We start from the raw sequence: 24,679 nt of genomic DNA, 5'->3' as shown, positions 1-24,679 counted from the left end.
GACAAACTTACCATTTAGCTAGTTTATTACTCCTTCACTGATTTGTGTAATAAGACATGAGAAGCACCTTGTATTTCCCTCATTACCAAAGTGGTCTAATTGTCCTTTTACTTCTTTGTATCTCTCATTAGCATCTAAGCTCCATGCCAAAAAAAGCCTTGTTTCATTGACACACCACGATATCCCTAGAACTTAGTTCAGTAGTTAGCATGTTATATATATTTAATAATTATTTCTTCAATGAAAATGAACTGTTTTTAATCAAGACATTTGAGTTCTACTTGCTTGGCATGCCGTAATTCTTCAGAATCTCATTATTCTTTTCATGCAAAAGTGAAGTTATAGGTGATGCTATAAATATAGCTTTGGAGAAGAATGCAAAGTAATAAAGTAAGAAGGGTGGATTCAAATACTTACTGAATACTAGCATAGCCATATATAATGCTAGAGTCTTTCAAATACATTATCTTATTTAAGTCCCTCAACCCTGTGAGTTAGGGAAAGCTACAGTTGTCATGCTTAAAGATAAGAATGGAGCCAAGATTTGGACTTGGATTTCTTGATCTCAAAGCCAGTGGTATCTTTACACCTTCATGCTTCCTCACTCTCTGTACTTTGTCCTCCCTCAAAGGCATGCAGTCAACTAGTCTCCATCCCAGTGATATGGAATTAATTAGTGAATCTGACTTCTCTGCATCTAAGTAACAGGAAGATCAAACTACATGCAATGCATAATAAAGCTTCATTTCCTTATACCACTTAAATAAGATGTGATGACCTTTGATTACAGAATAATTTTCTTATTTCTTGCATCAACTTAAAATAAGAATTATATTCCTATCATCACTCTTTTTAGTGTTCAATAGTGCAGTATTGGAACCAGCCCCTCACTAGAGAACTATTTTCAGAAGTTGAGGTTACACTTTGAAGAGATACATTAAAATGTATTGCCAAATATATTCAGAATGCCTGTATCTGTTATAGTGACATCTACATTTACATACTATTATTACTTACATGGGCTCAATTATTTTTTATATTTAGTATGTGTTTCAAAGTTAAATCTTTGACAGTAGATACGCAATAAGCAAGTATTTTATCAAGCTTATGATATTGGTTCTTCTCCTTCTTGTTCAACAGATCATTTGCCAACAATGTCATAGGAGAACCACGGAAAACAGTACTCCTGTGAACTTATAGTTCCTCAGGCAAAACTTTAAACAACATATTGGGTTATATCATGAAAACAGAGTTATCTCTGCCTGCAGCAAAACTATGCCCACATTATTCAAGTAAATGAAAATATATCCTATTCTATACATATCCACAGAAAACCACACAATTTGCTCAAATAATATTATCCTTATCAAATAATACCCTCTGCCAGAAAAATCCTTGAATAAATACAACCTAAATTTCTAACTTTGTACTTCTTGTTCTCTTCTTCATTCGTCAGAGGAAATGAAACTTTAATAATATTCTGTTCTCTCTATTTTCATAAATTAAACAGCATTGACATTGCTTTATTTTTAAATAATCTCCACAGCTACCCTCCAGGCCAAGTCACCATCCTCTCCCACGTGGGTCATTCAGTAGCCGTCTAACTGATCACTCAGCTTCTGCCCTTGGTCCCAGAGTGGTCTATTTAACACAGCAGTCAGAGACAGCCTTTTAATATAGAAGTCACATCCCATAATTCATCTGTTCAATGGCATGGTTAGGAAGCAAAGCTTTTTCAACAGCTGGCAAGCCCTGCGTAGTCTGGCCTCCTTGCTGTTTCCAACTCTTTTTCTGTTCCCCTCACTCGCTCCACTCCACCTATGTAGGCCAACTTCCTATCCTGAGAGCATGCCATGTCTGCTTCCAGCCTCAGAGTCCAGTGAGCCTGGGACACTGCTCCTCCGACACCTCCACAACTCCCTCCCTCAACCTCTTTAGGGTTCTGCTCTCCTTTTAGGTAAAGATTCCTCCCTACCCCATTCATTATCTGCAACCTTTCACCTGCCCCTTCATTGGTATCTTTTGCTCTCTTTTGTTTCCCTATATATCTTTCATGTAATTGCCTTCTAATTTATTATAAAATTATTTTGTCTATTATTTATCTCTCCTCACCTTAACTTAACCCCCATGAGAGATATCTATCTGTTTAGTTCTCTACTGAATCCAACACCAAGAATAATCTTGGCAAGAAGCAGGCATTTAAGGACCTTTTGATAAATGAATAAATGAATGATTATCATCTTAAGTCAGATCATGAATCAAATGAAAATGTATGGAGTCCTTATTTATTGTACTGGACATTAGGAATGTGAGAAATAAAACCTGAAGAAGCTTACACCTTCTAGCCTAATACATATGATACTCATACTTTTGAAAAAACAAGAGACATATAAATATAATAACAAACTACTGAAGATTTATTAGACTGATTGATATATTTTAACTATATGTATGGGAATGTGGAAATAGTAGATAATGATAATTTGCAGAAAGTAAAAGATATGGACATTAAACCATACATATTGCTACTTCTCTGAATATGTAACTTTTAAAATACTGCCTTTCTCAGATTAGTGATGGAAAATTGCTAAATCAAAAGGATACATTTCAATCATTCAGTTAATAAAATATTTATCAAATATATTAATATCAAAGTTATATCATATATAATTATTTGATGCCAAATACATTTAGTAAATATCTAATTACTTACTTGCAACCAGGGGTTCCTCTTCTGATGGTTTAAAGTAAAAGGAAACCTTTTCCAAATCAAATAGTGCAACCAGTGTATCTTCTAACATGGCTTGTTCATCTGTCTACAAAGAAAGAAAAATAATACATAATACAAGATGATATAAAGCAATACAAAATAATATGACATAATGTAAATCCAGGCCAAAATAACTTTGCAGTGTGGCTAATTGTTTTGCATTTTTAGTACAGACAGGGTTTCACCGTGTTAGCCAGGATGGTCTCGATTTCCTGACCTCATGATCCACCCGCCTTGGCCTCCCAAAGTGCTGGGATTACAGGTGTGAGCCACCGCGCCCGGCCTAAACCATTATCTTAAAAAAATCCTTTTGAAGCAGCAAAAAAATGTCATGACCCTAGAAAGAAAGGACAGGACTGAAGAATCAGTGTTTATTCTGATAAAAACACACAAAGCAAGAAATGTTCCAGACAGTATGGCCTTTGAGGGCTACAGCACAAGCCATGGTGTTGCAGCAAACATTGCCAAAGCCAGGCCCAAGTGACCACTGGCTGTGCCTTGCTCTCAGGTGCACACAGACCACCAGAGCACTGCTCCTAGAGGGCCATTCACATTGCTGGGTGGATGTTTTCTTTCTGTCTTTCTGACAGAAGCAGAAAGACTATGGGTTTCTCGAATTTTTCTTTCCTTAGCAACCTCTCTATTTTCTTTTTAAAATCAATTCCTTAAATAAATTTAAGGGTTTCACAAGACCAGTTAAAAAAAAAAAACAAAAAACAAAAACACACAGCTCATTGAGATATAACTCACATACTGTAAAATTCACCCATTTAAAATGTATAGCTCAGGGGTTTTAGTATATTCACAGAGTTGTCCAGCTAGCACCATCGTCTAATTTTAGAATATTTTTATCATCCCCCAAAGAAACCCAATACCCAATAGTATTCACTCCTCATTTTCCTGCCCCCAACCGTCAGTTGTAGGCAACCACTAGTCTACTTTCTGCCTCTAAAATGTACCTAGTTAGTACATTTCACCATAATGGACTCAAACTATATGAGGTCTTTTGTGACTGGCTTATTTCACTTAGCATAATGCTTTCAATGTTCATCCATGTTGTAGCATGTATCAGTACTCCATTCCTTTTTATTGCTGAATAATATTCCATTATATGGACACATCACATTTTGTTTATCCATTCACCAGTTAATGGACATGTGAGTTGTTTCCACTTTTTAGCTACTAGGAATAATCTTGCTAGGAACGTTTGCATGTAAGATTTGTGTGAATGTAAGTTTTCCTTTATTTTAGATATTACCTAGAAATAGGATTTCTAGGTAATATGGAAACTCTACGGTTCATATTTTGAGGAACTGCCAAACCAGTTTCCAAAATGACTGCCACTTCCCACGAGCAACTTAGGAGGGTTACAAACTTTCTCCACATCCTCCCCAAAACTTGTGACTATCTGTCTTTTGTATTATAACCATCCATATCACACGTATTGTGGTATTTCATTGTGGTTTTGAGCTGCATTTCTCTAATGGCTAATGATGTTGATCATCTTTTCATGTGCTTTTCAGAAATTTTTATATCTTTGGAGAAATATCTATTCAAATCATTTGTATACTTTTTAACTGGTTATTTGTCATTTTACTGTTGAATTTTAAGGGTTCTTTAAATAGTCTGCCTATGTCACTTATCAAATATATGATTTGTAAATATTTTCTCATGTTCTTTGAGATTTCCAATAAAATTAAGTTTAAAGTAAAAGCACTGGCACTTGATTAGACAATGGCAGCTTAAAAGTAAGGAAAACACAACAGAAATAAAGCCCTACTTATTTACACATTCATTCAACAGATAATTGATGCCTACCACGTGTTAAAAATTAGGCTTGCTATCATATGTAATTCACACACACACACACACACACACATTTGTTTTTAAACTCAAACATGTTACTTTGTAGCTACATTTTCTATGTGTACTTTAACAGATGAAATAGGCTCTCATGTTTAAAATTACAATTCTATTCCGTGATCACCTAACGTTTACATATTAAAGTGAACATATTTGCTTTTGAACATGATGATAACTATCCAAACCACCGGAGGTATATGTGAAAAATCTCTTAAGTTCACCACAGCTTTATTTTTCAAATATTTAAAGATGCTTTCTTCATATCCACTGTGGAAACCCGATGAATAAACATAGAATATTCTACAGCAATTAAGGCAATGCTCTTTGGTTTAATAGGACAAACATGCATACAAAGAAAAGAACTAAAATTATTTAACATATGCAAAGTTTAAACAGATTGTCAGGCAGTATGATATTTGAGTTCTCTGAGCTTGGCTCTCAAGCCTGCTCCAGGACATCAATCGCAATAGGAGCTTTGGTTTCACAGCAGCCTGTGTCCTTGGACTGGGAGTAAGGAAAAGCAGCAGAAAGACCCTTTTTCTTCTGGTGACCTTTTCCAGTCAGTGTGTAGGGATACAAGAATTAGTAACAGATGGAGGCTTTCTCAGCTTTTAGCAGCCACAGAGAAGAGATACAAATCAGCAAAGAAGGAATACATTCTACATACTTATTAAAAATTGAAGGACCACAGAAAAATGTATATTTTTAAAGTAGCTGAATGCATGCACATTCATAGAGATAACCAGGGGGAAAGAAATAAGTATTTCTTATTTCAAAACATGTTACAGTGTAGGTTACAGTTGACACAGACAGTGGGAGTCATGTGATTTCCTTACCAAGTTTGGTGACAGAAGTGACTGAAAGTGAAAAAGAACACCTGCATTCGCTATCTGGTCCAGCCACCTCCTGCTGGCTTCCCAAGTTTCCATCTCATTTTCCTTGCTGTTGTCAAACATCTGGTTCAAGGCCGCCATGAACTGCTCAGAGAAGGCACAGACAGTGGCCACAAGAGTCTGGCAGAAAACCATGTCTCTACGGAGCTGTGTCTCACTATCTGTGATCAAAGAGAACATAGAGGATGCTTTGAAAAATGTTGCAGATGGTGAAAACCAATGAGTTAAGCATCTACATTCACTAGCATTTCATCTCACACATGTGAAAAATGTGAATTTGAGCTCTATGAATGACCACACACATTTTGGCAAACATGCTCTACAGAAAACACTAAACACCAAAAAATATTAGAAATATTAAAATATTTTTTCCTAATCAATATTGCGACTCTATTCTAGAATCATTAAATTGCTTGATAAAACCTGAGGGAGAAAAATAAGGCTTCATTTATTTATATTTTCTATACCTGATGGGACACAATTTGCATTTGCTGCAATGACATTTTCCTAAACAAAACTCAAAGTCCAATTTGTTGGTTTTTGTTGGCAAATTAAATACAATATTATTAATACAATTTTTAAAATTAACAACTAAACCTAAAATATTAATGTGAAATACATATGGGGAAGAGTATATGATGTTCAATTGTTTGCAATTATAAGCAAATCTGTCTCTCCTGAATGGTGTTATTAAACTTCATGAGCTATAAGTATGTTCAAATATATAAGAATATGAATTTCTATAATTCTTTCAAATAAGTAATGTATTTATAGTTTTAGTATGAATTGATTTTTATATGTTTAGCAGGATTCTTATCGTGCAATTGACTGGAGTTTTGGTGAGGGCTTTGTGTCCCCACCCAAATCTCATCTTGAATTGCCATCCCCAGGTGTTGAGGAAGAGACCTGGTGGAAACTGATTGGATTACGGGGGTGGTTTCTCCCATGCTGTTCTTGTGATAGTGAGTGAATTTTCATGAGATCTGATGGTTTTATAAATGGCAGTTTTTCCTGTATTCTGACACACATGCTCTCTGCTCTCTCTTGCCTGCCACCGTGTAAGACATGCCTCTTTCCCCTTCTGCCTTCTCCCATTCTAAGTTTTCTGAGGCCTTCCTGGCTATGCATAACTGTGAGTCAATTAAACTTTTTTCCTTTATAGAGTACCCACAATCTCAGATATTTCTTCATAGCAGTGAGGAAACAGACTAATACAGCCACTTTGAAGATATGTTTCCACTGTGAACTGCCACTTCTGAACTAAAGATTTTTCAAATGGAAAGAAGCTAACACACAGAGTTCATTTCTTCAGGTGGTTGGATATATACAAACTACAGAAACACAAAGCTACACATTCCACATATTGAAAAATCACTTCCACTAGAAGTGGAAACAACAAAGGGAAAAATAACCTCCCCTCAAATGTATACTAAATATTTCAAGGGTTCATAGACTTCTCTGGAATAAAGAAGCATTATCAATATTAGTGTATAACACAGAGATAAAGGCTGACTTTATTCAGTGGGGAGCTCCTGTTTATTGATAAAAAGGCATAATTTTTAAGATTTTCCAAGAACATTGAACATCTGTTTTTAATAACCATCAAAGGTAGATGTACATATAATTTAGTTTCTATGTTACTTGGTTTCACTGTAAAACCTACTCTTGAAAATTTTATTAGAAAGATAATTAAATATTCAAAATATTTAATTTTGTATCTGAATATTCATGTATTAGGCTCAACTATAGAAACATGCTGCTTCCGTAGGTTAAAATGGTGGAATATGGCCATTCCATATGGCTCAGCTTACCAATTTAACCAACAACATGTGTTAAGCGTCTATATCACGTGCCCCATGCTACTAGATAGGAAAGGGCATTTATAGGTAACTATAAAATCTTTAAACTGGAAATGAACTTTGTCCAATCCTCAATTAAGAAAAAAACTAAACACCATTTTGTTGCGCACAATTTCTATCAGAGTAGACATTCACTATATCAATGATTAAAATAGAGTCAGTGGCACTAAAAATAAATAAAAAAGTGAAATGAAAAGATGAGTTCATTCTCTGGTTTCTTGAAATATCTGGATTTAATTTTACTTAAGAAGCTAATTCAGATAGCCTGTTAGCTCCAGTGTGCACCTAGGGTACTGAGGTTCAAGACAGAAACTAAATACGTAAAATAAATTGCCCTACGTCTTCGTTGTACATTATTAGTTTTTCAGATGTTGTATAGTGAAGCAGAAAATCTGGGTGAATTTTTAAAAATACTTCAGTAGATATGGCAGCAATACTCCCACCTATACCTTGAAAATGTTTTAATAAAAATCTAATCGGAAAGAAATTATGGATATTGATTGAAAAGCAAAAATCTAGAGAAAGAAGGATCTGCACTGCAAGCTTTAACAAAAATCACCAGGATTAATAACTTTGCCACTGGTAGAAATAATTATTTTCAAGTTTCTTTTGTGAAAAAATTCTCTTCTATTTTTATCCTCAAAAGAATACTTAGATGTTTATGCTATACTCTGCTACTATATTCTATTTGCATTTAAGCCAAAATAAGATGTTTCTTTCAACCTCTTTATCAAATCAGAACTGATTGCAATTGACAGTCATCTTTTCACTGTGCAAAACCTGTTGATAACTTGAAGTTGTATTCATTCATCAATTCAAATGTTTAACACTGAATGAATACCCCATAGGAATTGACAGCTGCAACAACTACTAGAGAATCCAAGCTGGGGCCTCAGCCATAGTGAATAAAAATTCATACCTCATGAGACGATATTCTGTTGCCACCTTCCTATTTTCAACAGAGAGTAGATGAATTGTTTGCACAGATTCAAAATGTACATATTGTATCAAGAGCTTTTCAAATTAACTTTTTACAAGCCATCACCTCACAGTGAATAACAAAGTGAGAAAACAGTGGCATAAGCGGGACCTTGCGACCTATCCCCAACTTATATTTACAGCTTCTCAACATACCACTTCCCTCCATTCATTCCACACTACAGCAACAATGTTCACAGAATTATTGGGAGAGCACATTAAAACAACATATCTGAAAGCAGTCAGAAGCGTGGGGTACACAGAGCTGTCCTCTTTGAGCCACACAGTACTGCTTGGCAGTTCTCAAATACCAAATGCCTATGGCCTACATTTGGTCTATACCTTCCTTCCAGACATACTGCATGCCCTTGTCCTTCTCCTCTGTGTAGCAAACTTTAAATCAATCTTTGAGTTGGCTCATCAAACTATTGAAACTCATTGAAAGATTAACTCCCCTTGTGAAATTCCCCTCTTCCCAAGGAAGTGCTGGGGCTCTTCTTCTGGTCACCATAGACCTGGAGGCATCCTTCTACTGGAGGGCTAAATATATAACACAGTGGGCATTCATTTATGAGTCTGTGTTGCGGAGGAACCAGCAGCACATCAAGGCCAGAGAAGTGGCCTTTGACTCAGGCTCACACTCCTTAGAGGCATATCAACTGCTTTCAACTACCCATTCCAAGCCAAAGTTTAGGTATCAGATCCTCACGCGGAAAATGGGGTCCATTCCTCCTTCTTAGGTCTACGATAAGGATAAATGAGATAAAAAGCATTTAAAGCACTTAACAAAGTAAAATGGTGTAGCATTATCATTGTAATTCTTCTTTTTGTCCAGCATCTAGCACCATGCTTGGCACTGAGTAGGTGCTCAGCTTTATTGCTCATGGAGAAGGAACAATTTGTTACATAAATACAACAAAATCTACTAACTCTCAGCAAAAATATCCAGGTCTTTTTCTTTCAATTATGCAAGCATTCAAAATTTACAAGTATCCATCCTTTACCAAAGGTATTTTTGGTTTTTTTGTGTGTTTTTGTTTTGTTTTGCTTTGTTTTTTTAAGACAGAGTACCTTGCTCTGTCACCCAGGCTGGAGTACAGTGGCAGGATCATAGCTCACTGCACGTTCAAACTTCTGGGCTCAAGAGAACCTCCTACCTTGGCCTCCCAAATAGCTGGGACTACAAGTGTGTGCCATCACTTCTGGCTAATTTATTTTATTTTTTTTTAAAGGCAGGGCCTCACTATGATGTCCAGGCTGGTCTCAAACTCCTAACCGTAAATAATACTCCATCCTCAGCCTCTCAAAGTGCTGGGATTATAAACAGGGCACACTGCCTTCATTTCCTATTTTTTATGAATAAGAAAGAACTACAGCAAAAATCACATCTGCTTTCAGCTACTAGCAAAAGAAGAAAAACAGAGATTTTGAGGGTTTTTTTTTTTTTGCTTACTATTATTGTAGAGTAAGATTTTTATTATTTATTTTTATCATAGAGTAATATTTTTCTCATAGTGAGAGTACACTCAAAAGAAATGGTTTTTGTACCTATCAAAGGCTTCAGTTTCATTTCAGTATTTAAGCACCTATCTCATCTTCTAAAACATGTTTTAAATTACACTATTTAATCTTGGCTATTTAAAAGTTTAAGATCTATAATTAGCTAGCTGGTCTAAAAAGAATGAGATGGTTTCTAGACACACAAAAGCAATCTCAGAAATTATGCTAACACAGAGATTGTAGGGAAAATAAAGCAAAATAAACAACAAAAAAAGAGAAAGGTAGAAATAAAAAGAGGTTAAGAATATTTAAAAGACACAGTCTACCCTTTTCAAATGAACATAATTTCACAGCCAAACATAAGAAGTATTTTGGCTACTGTTTTGGTGTCATACTATATAGAAGAGGGGAAAGAGAGTGAGCAAATAAAGCAGGAAAAGAAAGAATCATAAGAGGAACAGAAAAATAAAATTGAAATAAAAATAAAAATCTACCAGAGCATCCATTTGAGCATTAATGAATAAAACGAAGTATCCCGGAATCACCTCTGGAACTGGCAAACCTAATTTTGAATTTCAAAACTGCCACCTACCATTTATTCATTTATTCAATAAGACATCAATATGCCTAACCTTCTAGATGCTCCAACGTCAGTGTTGACTGTATACTATGTGCTGATTATTATTAATCTGCCAGAATGTCAATTTCTTCACCTTTAAAACTGTAGAAACAATAATATTCTCACGTGGTGGGTTGTGGGGACCCAACGAAATCCAAGAAAATGAGGTCCATGAATTGTGTTATTAGTAAAGCTCAAAAACTGTAAGATATTTTTGCCATTATTATTACTCAGTCAAAAAGCAAGGTAAAAACTTTTTTCATTTGGCAAAGAACCAAAGGACAAATAAAAAAGCCCTGTTGGTTAACTTGGTTCATTCATAATTCAAAATTTCCAAGTGTGGTACTTTGTAAAAGTGGTCACAAATTCTTTCCCTCCCTGTATCCACACTCTTGCAATGTAATTTTGAGACCCTCTCCTTCAAAAGTAGAATCTATGTCTCTACCCCTTAAGTCTGGCCTTGCCAGTTACATGCTGGGGCCAGAAGGTGACAAGCTCTTAGACATTCGCACTGTCTTCCTGGAACCCTGCAAATCCACCGTGTGAACAAGAACAGGCTAGCCTCATAGATGATGAGAGACAGGCAGCCCAGGCAACCCTGTAACCTCAGCTAACAGCCAGTCAAATGTTACATATGTGAGGAAGGCCACCCTAGATCACCTGTGCCTAGCCAACCCACCACCTGACTGCAGACACATGGGCATACCCAGCCAAGATCAATAAAACCTGGCACAGATCAGCAGAATCGGCCAGGTGACACTAGACAGGTAAGCAATAATAAGTGGTCATTGTTTTATGCCACAAAGTTTGGGGAATTTTTTTTAGCACAACAAACGCTAACTGCTATCACAAGCAATCATTCAGGTTATATTTTTCGGAACAAATTCCTATCAAAATTTAGTTAGTGTAATAGAATTTCTGTGTATACACATACACATACACATACTTTATGGGAAATAGATTAAAATAATAAAAGTAACTCATTCAACATATCTATATATCTCCAAATCTACAGAAAGAGATGCACAGTAGGCTAACATCAAACTGTCCACTGTAATTAAATGGCATGTGAGTTTTTTCCAATCTTTATGATCCATTTCCTTCTAAATGCATTTTGAATGAAAACCTTGTTGAAATATTTTATACATTTTCCCTTTTTCATTCATATAATTTTTCATTCATTTTTGTCACAAATATTTGTTGAATATCTATATGCCAGCCACTATCAAAATAGACACAGTGCCTGCCTTTATGACATTTACAGTCCATCATCTGCAATTTAGAATCTCCATCAAATATTTAATTGTCCTTTAGTGTCATTTTCCATTACCAATATTTTTTGAGCTCCCACTAAGTGCATGGTAAAAGTGTTTTAATGTAAGATTTGTAAAATGTTTACATACATTCTTGTTCATAAACAAAATTTAGACATGATTAACTTTAGCGAAACCTGCTCCCTTTCTCCTGTTTAATAATATTTTGTTTAAATCTATATTCATATATGTTTTCATGGTTTTGCTTATAAGAGAATACAAGTATGTGTGTATGTATATGTATGTGTGTATATATATATTCGCATTTTTATTAAAATGATGTGAGTACTTTTTCTAATCTTTCCAAAGGTTTGGAGAAGGTAGGGATCATATTTCTATTTTGTAAATGGTTGAAGGCACCGTCCTCAAATTTCAAGGCCTTTATGATCCTGGGCCACAATCACTTAAATAGTAAAAAAATAAAATGCAAAATGTTACCTGAATATTCAAGAAGAGCCAGGAGTATCCTACACCTCACCTCTGCAGAGAAAGAAAACACATCAGTTAATTGTTCACTCTGTCACAAATACCATATTTTAACTGTGTAGTCAAAATTAGTATGATCTTATTATACTAGGCTGGTGCAAAAGTAATTGTGGTTTTGCCATTACTTTTGATGGATGGCAAAAACAGCAATTACTTTTGCACCAACCTAATATTAAATAATAAAAATCAATTCACTTGACATGTTACTCTTGCCTGTTTGCCTACACTAATTCTATGCATTGTTCAAGATCCTGAAATGTCTCTGAATTATATCAGTCAATGAAACACCATTCAAATCCTGGCAGCTTTTTAGGTCATCCTTAGCTCTTTTAGCCTACTTGACGTTCTGCAAGCTACAACTGTTGTAATCGCTAGCAATAAACTGTCAAACAATATTATATATATATGTATATATATACACATATATATACATATATATATGTATGTGTGTATATATATGTGTATATATATATAGATACTCTTCTTCCAACCCCAACCCACACAGGGTCAATCACAGATGTAAACTTAAAAACTTACAAAGTTCCTGCTAAATACCCAAGACTACGGGAAACAAAAAAGATTAAGTTATATCCTATTCTAGACAGATTCACAATAGAGTCAGAAAGACAGAATTGACTGAAAAGAAATGCAGGAAATACTTGAAAGGGCACTAATTTTTACAAGTGAGACTGAAAGAAGAAAAGGATTTCAGAGGCAGGAAAGTACAATAAACTAAGAGTCAGAAGACTGCTGTTATATACTAACTTTGTGGCTTTAGAAAATTGCTAAATTACTTTGAGTCTCAATGAACTCATTCATAAACGAAGATAACATCTGTCTTATCTATTTTACAGGTCTGTGTAAAATATAAGTGAGAATATGTATGAAAAGTCTTTGAAAATTGTTTAAAGTGCTATATACACGTAAAGACCGTTATTATTGTAATCTGAATCTGGCCGAAGTTGGTATAGAATTCTAAATGAGACTACAAAACATTTCATAAAACTTTAAATTATCACTGTCAAGAAAAGAGACACACATTCTAAGACTGAGAAATTTTGCTAGCAAGGGAATATAGTGGAGAATGAATAACAATTATTTGACAATCTAGCATAGAGAGATTTTACTATGTCATTAAGAGATTGAGATTGGGATATGATTAGAAAGCTCCACTGAAAAATGGCTTCTAACAGATCGATGAGTTTAGTCTTACCTAACAGAAAATCGCTGCAAGACTCTGTGACACAGTAGTGAAATTATGAACACGATATTTTAGGAAGATGAATCTCATAATGGTTATAAGAATCAGAAAAAGATAGGGAGAGGGAGGTTAGCCAGAAAAATCATTGCAATTACTGAAGTGTGATGAAAAAGGAAAAAACTGAAGAGACACTCTTTAGAATATTGGGACAAATACAGGGAAAAAAGTTTTTAAATGTAGGTTGCTAAAAAAAAATGAGATTTAGAATAAAGCATTTTTCTTTTTAGGGAACAAAAAGTCGAAAATGTGTTCACTAATAAACATCTGAATTTAAGGTGATGGTGGGCTACTCAGATAAAAATATCTTCATTCAGCTGATGATATGAGAACATAACTTACCTCAGAGTTAACATTAAGCAGGAGACAGGCATCGTCTTAGTGACACCATACAATTAATCTTTCCTCACTTAATTCACTATCTGCTCTCTTCTACACACAGTTTAATCTGCTATGAATGGGTGAGTATATAGTGACACAATTTTTGAATGTCACTGCAACAGTTCTTTCTAAATAAAGACCATAGAATTACAACACCTTGATATCACATGTGGTATATAATGGATGGGATATTTTGAAATCATTAGAAAAGGGGTCATCCCAGCTACTTATATAAACCAAGAAATTCTGGCCTGGTGGCACCAGGTTAAATTAAGTCCCAAGATTTAACCTTCCATTAAGTCATTCATTCACTATATAAAGACAGTCTAGGAAGTAGAATGAAAATGACTTAAGCTGAATAGGATAAATTCATGCTGAGCCAGCGAAGTTTCTCAGAGTGCCTCCACAGAACAAGCAATGGATTTCAATGATCCTAATGCTTTTTCCACTCCTAACAGGACCAGACATCACAGGGATTACCAGAAAATGGTAGTATGCCCTCTCCCTTGCATAGTCCAATGAGATGAAGCAAAAAGTAATCATTTTTAAAGACTCACTTAACATGGTGACAATCACAGCTCTGACCCAAACAGCTCACTGAAACAAAGAAATCTGCAACCAGAGATGCAACTTAAATTCTAGAGAGCCCTCCCCACATAATTGACTATAAGACTCTCAGCCCATTCAGCCACACTCAACTGGCTAGTGGATTCCCATGACCAAGAGTGGCACCCATATACACAATACATATCGATCAATCCATCAATCACTATGTGGATATAGTTATCATTCCTATAGCTGCTTATTGTGACATGAGTTACAAAGAGTACAAAAGTAGGTCTTGAGAAGAAAATGTAAGATTCTTAAAATGAGTACTTTTTGAAAAATTAAACTTTTTATCCTGCATTAGAAATGTATTTTTTAAAACTTTTAATTTCAAGGGTACATGTGCAGGTTTCTTATATAGGTACACTTGTGTCATGGGGGTTTGTTGCACAGATTATTTCATAACCCAGGCATTAAGCCTAATACCCATTAAGTAATTTTTCTGATCCTCTCCCTCCTCCTACACTTCACGTTCTGATAGACCCCAGTATGTGTTGTTCCTCTCTTTGTGTCCATGTGTTCTCATCATTTAGCTTCCACTTATAAGTGAGAACATGTGGTATTTGGTTTTCTGTTCCTGTGTTAGTTTGCTAAGGATAATGGACTCCAGCTCCATTCATGTTCCTGCAAAGGACATTATCTCATTCTTTTTTATGGCTGCATATTATTCCCTGGAATACATGTACCACATTTTCTTTATCCAGTCTACCACTGATGGGCATTTGAGTTGATTTCATATCTTTGGTATTGTGAGTAGTCCTGCAATGAATATATGTGTGCACACATCTTTATGACAGAGTGACTTATATTCCTTTGGGTATTTATCCAGCAATGGGATTGCTGGGTCGAATGGTATTTCTGTTTTTAGGTCAAGGAATCACCACACTGTTTGCCACAATGGTTGAACTAATTTACATTCCCACCAACAGTGTGTAAGTGTTCCTTTTTCTCTGCAACCTTATCAGTATCTGTTATTTTTTGACTTTTTAATAATAGCCATTCTGACAGGTGTGAGATGGTATCTCATTGTAGTTTTGATTTGCATTTCTCTAATGAACAGTGATGTTGAGCTTTTTTTCACGTTTGTTAGCCACATGCATGTCCTCTTTTGAAAAGTGTCTGTTCATCTCATTTGCTCACATTTTAATGAGACTGTTTTTCTTCTTGTAAATTTGTTCCTCATAGATGCTTGACATTAGACCTTTGTCACATGCACAGTTTGCAAATTTTCTCCCATTCTGTAGGTTGTCTGTTTACTCTGTTAATACTTTCTTTTGTTATACAGGAGCTCTTAAGTTTAATTAGATCCCATTTGTCAATTTTTGCTTTTGTTGCAATTGCTTTTGGCATTTTTGTCATGAAATCTTTGCCCATTCCTATGTCCAAAATGGTATTACTTAGGTTGTCTTCTAGAGTTTTTATAGTTTTGGATTTTACTTTTAAGTCTTTAATCCATCTTGAGTTAATTTTTGTATAAGGTGTAAGGAAGGGGTTCAGTTTCAATCTTCTGCCTATGGCTAGCCAGTTATCCCAGCACCATTTATTAAATAGAAAATCCTTTCCCCATTGCTTGTTTTTGTCAGCCTTGTAGAAGATCAGATAGTCATAGGTGTGTGACATTATTTCTGGGCTGTCTATTTTGCTCCATTGGTCTATGTGTGTTTTCATACCAGTACCATGCTGTTTTGGTCACTGTAGCCCTGTAGTATAGTTGGAAGTTGAGTAGCGTGATGCCTTCAGCCTTGTTCTTTTTACTTAGGATTGCCTTGGCTATTTAGGCTCTTTTCTTGGCTTCATACGAATTTTTAAATAGCTTTTTTTCTAGTTTTGTGAAAAATGTTATTGGTAGTTTAACAGGAATAGCATTGAATCTGTAAATTGCTTTGGGCAGTATGGTCATTTTAATGGTATCAATTCTTCTTATCCATGAACATGGGATGTTTTTCCATTTGTTTGTGTCATCTCTAATATATCTTTGAGCAGTATTTTGCAGATCTCTTTGTAGAAATCTTTCACCTCCCTGGTTAGTTGTATTCCTAGGTATTTTATTCTTTGTGTGGCAATTGTGAATAAGATTACATTCCTGATTTGGCTCTCAGCTTGACTGTTGTTGATGTATAAGAAAGCTAGTGAGTTTTGCACATTGAGTTTTGTATCCCGAGACTTTGCTGAACTTTTGGGCTGAAACTATAAGGTCTTCGAGATATAGAATCATTTTGCCTACAAACAGGGTTAGTTTGATTTCCTCTCTTCCTATTTGGATGACCTTTATTACTTTCTCTTGCCTAACTGCCCTAGCCAAGACTTCCAATACTACGTTGAATAGGAGTGGTGAGAGAGGGAATCCTTGTCTTGTGCTGGTTTTCAAGGGGAATGCTTCCAGCTTTTGCCTTTTCAGTATGATGTTGTTGGCTGTGGGTTTGTTTTAGATGGCTCTTACTATTTTGAGGTATGTTCCTTCAATACTTAGTTTATTGAGGGTTTTTAACAGGAAGCGATGTTGAATATTATCAAAAGTCTTTTCTGCATCTACTGAGATTATCATATGCTTTTTGTCTTTAGTTCTGTTTATATGATGAATCACACTTGTCGATTTGAGTATGTTGAACCAACTTTGTGTCCCAAGGATAAAGACTACTTGATCATGGTAGGTAAGCTTTTTGATGTGATGCTGGATTTGGTTTGCCAGTATTTTGTTGAAGATTTTTGCATTGATATTCATAAAGAATATTGGCCTGAATTTTCTTTTTGTTGTTGTATCTCTGCCAGTTTTTGGTATCAGGATAATGCTGGCCTCCTACAGTAAGTTAGGGAGGAGTCCCTCCTCTTCAATTCTTTGAAATAGTTTGGATAGAAACTGTACCAGCTCTTCTTTGTACATCTGGTAGAATTTGGCTGTTAATCCATCTGGCCCCAGGCTTTTTTTTGGTTGGCAGGCTATTTATTACTGATTCAACTTTGGAGCTTGTTACTGGTCTGTTCAGGGATTCAAATTCTTTCTGGTTCAGTCTTGGGAGGGTGTATGTGTCCAGGAATTTATCCATTTATTTTAGATTTTGTAGTTTATGTGCATAGAGGTATCCATAGTTATGACGCTTATGTGTAAATACACATAACATAATAGTTGTGCGTATTTCTGTGGGGTCAGTGGTAATATCTCCTTTGTCATTTTTAATATGTTTGTTTGGATCTTCTCTCTTTTCTTCTTTACTAGCCCAGCTAGTGGTCTATCTACTTTATTAATTTTTTCAAAAACCAACTCCTAGATTCATTGATCTTTTAAATGGTTTTTTGTATCTCAGTCTCTTTCAGTTCAGCTCTGATTTTAGTTATTTCTTGTCCTCTGCTACCTTTGGGTTTGATTTTATCTTGGTTATATAGTTCTTTTGCTTGTGGGGTTAGGTTTGTATATCGAGATCTTTCTAGCTTTTGGATATGGGCATTTAGTGCCACAAAATTTCCTCTTAACATTGCCTTAGCTGTGTCCCAGAGAGTCTGGTATATTTTACCTTTGCTCTCAATAGTTTCACAGATTTATAAAGCAAGTTCTTAGAGACCTTCAGAGAGACTTAGACTCCCACACAATAATAGTTAGAGATTTCAACAACCCACTGTCAGTATTAGACAGATCATCGAGGCAGAACATTAACAAAGATATTCAGGACCTGAACTCAGCACTGATCAGATGGTCCTGATAGACATCTACAGATATCTCTATCCCAATACAACAGAATATACATTCTTCCCATCACCACATGGCACATACACTAAAAGCAATGACATAATCAGACATAAAACACTTCTCAGCAAATGCAAAAGAAGTGAAATCATAACAACCACTCTCTCAGACCACAGAACAATCAAATTAGAAATAAAGACTAAGAAATTCACTCAAAACCATACAATTACATGGATATTGAATAACTTGCCCTTGAATAACTTTTGGGTAAACAGTAAAATTAATGCAGAAGCCAAGAAGTTCTTGGAAACTAATGAGAGCATTAGAAATTTCTATCAGAAAGATAAAATTGTTCAAAACAAAAAAGTGGGGGAGATTATTTAAGGATTTCTCCATTCCTAGCCAATATACATTTACCTTAAAACAAATATAAAATCTCAAAGATGATGAGAACAACTGCAGAATTATAATTTCTATTAGTGTCATAATACTGGCATCTATTCAGCAGAAATATGTCTTTTACTCAGTAAAGTATATACTTAAATTTCTAAAACATAATTGTTTTTTAAAATGCATTTTATATTTATGCTATTCATATTTTTGGGAGTTTTAAATTCATACTTTTCATTAAATATTATGTTACAAAGTATCACAGATAAACATTATATTAGGCCATAAAATAAAAATATAGCCAAGAAATCCAGCTGTCAAATACAAAAGATTTTATCACAAGATAGAATCACTATGATTTATTTGGGGAAGTACTCCATATCTACACAAATTTCCTTTCTACTAATCTCTAAACAAAAGTTGTTATATTTGAGTATAAGTCTACGCAGAAGACTTAGTAATCACAGGACATTTAGGCCATCTCTGTCATTTAATAAATGTGTAAGTTGAAGCCTAAAAGAGTTAAGTGACTCAGACTCCATTTGGTATAAGAGGCTGTCTTTTGTCAGCAACATTTACAGCTCTCTTTAATCTACCCCACTTAAGGTAATAACTGCAGTTATACTGTAATTCTGCTAAATACCCCTGAATACTATTGACCACATCCAACTGACACACAAATGACTAAGGAATAAAACTGTAAACACAGGAATAGTATTTCTTGTACGGGTTTCTCGATCTTAGCACTATTAACATTTTGGATCAGAGAATTCTCCCTTGTGAGGAACTCTCTTGTACATTCTAGAATGTTTAGCAGCATCCCTGGCCTCTATCTAGAGGTCAGAAGCACACCTACAATTGTGACAACCAAAAATACCTCCAGATGTTGCTAACCACTGGTCTAATCACTGGGAAGAAAATTGCTGAGTTATATAGTTTTAAAACTAGATGAATTCTCATTTCATGTTTTTCACCATAATCATTTTGGAAACTCTCAGAATTTTCTACTTAATCACGCTGATTCTAAACAACATGCAACATGCAATCTATCTCAATGAAGTTGTCTCAAAATTATATGTCTCCAATTCACAGGTTTTACCAATTATAGAATGTCATGTAAATAGTGTTATGGTACTTAAGAGCAATCAACTTAGACAAACACTTCTGAAATAAAAAGGTAAAAATTAATGATGCAACCTATGTGATTATTTTGATTCTCATACAGCTTCACAATTGATTTTTTTTTTTTTTTTGGATAAGCATTAGCTTCATGCCTTTTGTATATCCTTCAGAATTTTTTTATGACATTGTCTCCTATTATAAAGTCTTAAATTCTCTTCATGTTCGATTTGTCTTCACAACTTTGAGCCCTTATTTTATTCAATGAGAATATTCTCCATGATGTTTATAACCCTGGGGACACAAGGCCCTATAATCTTATTCCTTCTTGCCCTCTTCCTCCCTCACCATTTTCAGTACTTTTATTTTCTTCACAACAGGAAACACTGCAAAAAGTAATCAGGCATTACCAAACTTTTGGTTTTAGTGGGTTTTCAAATGATTATTGCTAAGATCATGCAACGATCTTTGCTTTTCACGCTGACCTTCAACAAATTTCCTGATGTTCTGAGCAAGAGTCCGGACGCTGCTGGGAAGATTCCAGGGATCTTGCTTGATATGAAGCCGAAGCCTTTTTGGACAACTCAGCTTTGGTTCCATTTCCTGTTGAAATTCTAAATAAACACAGAAAATCTCTCTTAAGTCTCAACTTATTCCCAGTCAATTAAGCCTGTAGGCTTCAAAACCTTCTTCTGTCACTGTTGTCCTAGACTATTGACATGGTGGTCATTTATTTTGCCATGCCATCAGAAAATCCGTTAAACCTAAAAAGTCAAACCTTAATGTTATTTTCTTATAAATGTTTAAACAAAGCAAATTTAGATGAAAACTCTACTTTCATTATCCCAAACAAGTTACTAGTCAGACTGGCAGCTCCTTCCTTTCCATTCATCAACTCTCATTCCCCACACCCTTTCCTTACCACTGGGAAACAGCCAAGGAGACATTATGCTTGGGTTCAGCAAAATCAACTTCATGTTTATGTATCTTCGATTAACTCATTTTTGCTTAGCCTGGCCCCTATAGGCATTAAACATTTTAAACTTTCAACTAAATGTAAAAATTCCTATGCTGACTTTTTTACATATTCAAAAATTATCAAAATAGAAGTAGTATCCAGTGAATTATGAAACATGAGTAACCGGAATTGCTCCTCTTATGCAATCTCCTTGCTTCTTGACTATATTGTCTACCACCTTTTTTTCTCAATTGCTTCTACTAGGTAATTTTTCAAGACTTACCTTGCAATCCTCGGCCTGGAGTGAGATACTTGGTTTGGTCAAAGGCCCTCACAACAGCCTGCCCTTTTAGGAGATTGGTAATTGAATCCACCTGTCAATAGTAGCGATTTCTGAGTTACATATTTCTCATAGTACATGATATATATTTCTAAAAGTAAACCTTATAAAACGTTTTCTTAAAGCAACAATTATTTTTGAAACCCCGATTGTTACATAAAATATTGAAATAAATGCACCTGATAACATTTGCAATGACATTTCTTACTATCTTACCATATATTAATACAAAATATAAATTTACCTCACAAAAGAACATAAAATCTCTGGAGTTTTCTTTAACTATAAGTTATTGGAATCCTTTTCAAAGTGGTAAAATCTTCTACTACAAATTTTGGTTATGGCTATACATTTTTTTAATTTAAAATGACAAAATTAGCATCCAAGGCAATATCTTGTGCTTTTTAAAATTAGAAATAATGTTGAGCAAGAAACATCATAAAGCTTTCTGAAAACAAAAAACAAAAAAGCAAATCCTAAAAAGGGGAACTCCTATGTGTATAACAGTAATTTTCCCAGGACTGTAAAATACTTGATATTCACAAAAATCCTTTAGGTGAGTTGACTGAAGGAATGTTTATTCCTAGTTTAAATGCCAGAAATTGAGGTAAAGGAGGTGGAAGGACAGATTGAGGACTTTCTGTTCTAACTCGAAGCTCCTTGTACTGCATCTGAAAAAGGGACTCCTGACAGTTTAGTTGTGGAACAAAAGCCCCACAAATGCCCGATTGTACCTGGCTGAAAAGATGCTCAAGGCAACTATGTATCTTGTCCTGTTTATCATGAGAAATGCGAACACTTAGGGGAAGTTCATCACCTAGATATCAAAACAAAAACAAAACCAAAAACAACAATCACTCATCTTATGTTTAACATTCCAAAATATTTTAAATATTAAATGAAATGTAAAAATTAAACATCAGCTCTTATTCCATGCACAGTTCTCATGTTCAGAGAGAGTTCCAAAAGATTTAATAGCTCCTGGGATGTTATTACTTCTTCTGAAGGCAGAGTGACCCCTAGAAAGGACACTTGTTAATTATTCTTTCAAATTATGTTCCTCCAATGGTTGAAGAGTTGAAATAAACTGAATAATCAAAAATTAAGATTTTTCCCTAATTGGATGAAAAGTATTTGTTCTTAACACATACAAGATGATATATTTATAAGATAATTATATCAGTCTGTTTCTCTCATTACCCTCAATCCTCATCATCCACATATAAAGCTAGCTTAGGTGAACCTGCTGTCTTTAATGCTTCAAACTCCACACCTGCCCATCCCCATCAACAATGCCTAATACTTTCAGTATGTTTCCTGTGTACCTATAATCCTTTGTAGAACCATAAAGAGATCATATAGCATATCTGAAGATTACAATTAGTTTGCTTATTTCATTGCTTTTTAACACACTCCCTTTAAAATGGTAATTGGAAATAGACTATGAAGCACATAAAATTGAAAAGCAATATGTGTGGCCACAGAGAGTGAATGATAAAAGGTAAAAATAAAAATTCATATGGATCTAAGAAATGAAAACCTTAACGTTATCTCCTATAGGGCTAACATCCAAAGGCCCACAGGCCTTCACCAACGAACACACCTGAGTCCATTTCATCACTGTGGAAATACGAGCTGCACTGGCTGCTGCAGATGCTGGTGAAGGAGGCGATGGAATTCCTATTGCTGTTGCAGTCACTGAAAACAATAAGTTTCATGTTACTGTAAGAGTGCAACTGCCCACGTGTCCCTGCAATTTCTTATGACATAAACTTATATCAGTTATATTTATTAATATGTTTTAGAGAAAACTATGAGAAAGATAAATTTGTTCAACTCAGCCTATCTTACCTTTTGAAGATGGCGTATTTTGGATTCAATTATATTTCAAATTTTCTTGTATCATATAATCTAGTCCCAAATGATTTTTTTAAGGGCAGTTAGTTATAAAACTAGGAGTCACACCAAACTTAAAATTCTTTATAATCTGCTTCATGATATATGCCGGTAATTAGATAACTTGCTAATACAGACAAAATACCGTTTTGTGATTTCTGTCCCTTTCTGATAGCTTAAATCATAACTTATTGGTTACACTCTGAGCTTCCTTATAGAGGATAGGAACTTTGTCTGTCTCCACCTCAGAGCTTGTAGCACAGGGAAGTGCTTGATAATGATGAATGCCCAAGGAAAGAAATGTTTAAAATGTTTGTGTGTGAACAGGGACAGATTTCAGAAATAGTGCAGGAGATAAAATATTTTCTTCCCTCTCAGAATAAGTAAAAAGGACCTCCTTAACTTTAAATTTACATTTAAAGTTTCTATCTTAGCCTAGAGGGAAACTGTCAGGGTAATTTTAATTATCTGATAACTAGAACTTGAGTTAAGGAAGTATTTTTAGATGTGTAATTTCCCACCAGGAAAAACCCTACAGATTCCTATTAAAGAGCAGGTTGGGATGCTTAGAAGTGAAAAGTAAATGAAGTGATAAAAGTGGTTAATCTGTCTGATCTATGATTAAATCTCCAGAATAACTCTTACGTGTTCATTAAGATTCTTTTTAGAAACACAGAAATTGGAACAGTAGAGTGGTTAAGAGACAAACTGGGAAGCCAGACCACCTGGTCTCATAGGTAAATGATATCAGCCCTCCGGGCTTCAGCTTCCTGATATGTCAAATGGAGTTCCTATCAGAACCTGCCACCGAGGGTCGCAGTGAAGATTATGTAAAATCTTCCTCTTTTCCCATGTGTTTGGTAAAAGTATATTTTTAATGTTAGCTCCTAGTTTGTAGCTAGTCATATATACTCTGATGAGAACTTTGATTACTATTGAATCAGTATCTTTTCATTGCAAAACACTGCATAATAAACGACTGAAGAAGATAGTTTTTGCTTTCAATTAACATAAACGAAAAAGATGTTAAAGTTGTATACACAGCTTATGTGGCTGGTTATGACAATCCTTAGTGAAGTATCAGGTGATACAGGAATTCAAGGAACAAAAAGCACTTTCAATTAAGGAAGTTCATGTGAGGAGACATCATTTGAAAGTCTAGTAGGAAGACAAAAACAGAGTTTGGAGGGAAAGTATTTGGGGTTGAACTGGGTCTCCCAACAAAATTCATGTGGTTAAAAAGTGGTCCCTAGTGCCTCAGAATGTGACCTTATTTGGAGATAGGGTCTTTACAAAGCTAATCGAGTTAAAATGAGGTCATTAGGCTGCGACCTTAAGCCGCCCTATAAAATGTCCTTATAAGAAGGGAAAACTTGGACACAAGACTCATATGGAGGGAAGAGAATGTGCAGAGACGCAGGGAGAAGATGGCCATTTACACTTCAAGGAGCCAGGCCTGGCACGGATCCTTCCTCCACAGCCTTCAGAAAGAGCCAACACAGCCCACACCTTGATTTCAGATTTTTGACCTCCAGAACTGTGTGATAATAAATTTCTGTTGTTTAAGCTGCCCCGTTTGTAGTAATCTGTTACAGCAGCCCTAGAAAACTAATACAGAAGATATCCAAGAGAGTAAAAAACGCAAGCTTTGTCTCAGAGGTAGGCAAGGAACATTAGTCCAATTAGTTTGGAACATGGAAAATGAAAAGAAAAGAGAGAAAAAAGGGCCAAAAGAACTCCTATTCACTACCCAATAAACCAGTGACAGAAA

The 24,679-nt window shown here is 35.1% G+C and overlaps 1 protein-coding gene across 1 annotated transcript in view; it reads right to left on the bottom strand.

Moving 5' to 3' along the window:
- PREX2 (phosphatidylinositol-3,4,5-trisphosphate-dependent Rac exchange factor 2) overlaps positions 1–24,679 on the bottom strand; it is a 289,450-nt gene that overhangs the window by 102,737 nt on the left and 162,034 nt on the right. Inside the window, exons 27-33 of the mRNA XM_011940917.1 lie at positions 22,616–22,710; positions 21,747–21,829; positions 20,956–21,046; positions 20,200–20,328; positions 12,234–12,275; positions 5,470–5,687; positions 2,714–2,816 (exon numbers count right to left, since the gene is read on the bottom strand). Of these exons, the coding sequence (XP_011796307.1) occupies positions 2,714–2,816; positions 5,470–5,687; positions 12,234–12,275; positions 20,200–20,328; positions 20,956–21,046; positions 21,747–21,829; positions 22,616–22,710 (761 nt within the window). The remainder of the gene's footprint in view (positions 1–2,713; positions 2,817–5,469; positions 5,688–12,233; positions 12,276–20,199; positions 20,329–20,955; positions 21,047–21,746; positions 21,830–22,615; positions 22,711–24,679) is intronic.

The sequence above is a fragment of the Colobus angolensis genome, unplaced genomic scaffold (genome assembly GCF_000951035.1).
Source record: "Colobus angolensis palliatus isolate OR3802 unplaced genomic scaffold, Cang.pa_1.0 Scaffold194, whole genome shotgun sequence".
NCBI lineage: Eukaryota > Metazoa > Chordata > Mammalia > Primates > Cercopithecidae > Colobus > Colobus angolensis.
The sequence above is the reverse complement of the archived record's forward strand: the minus strand, read 5'-3'. Positions and strand labels throughout refer to the sequence as shown.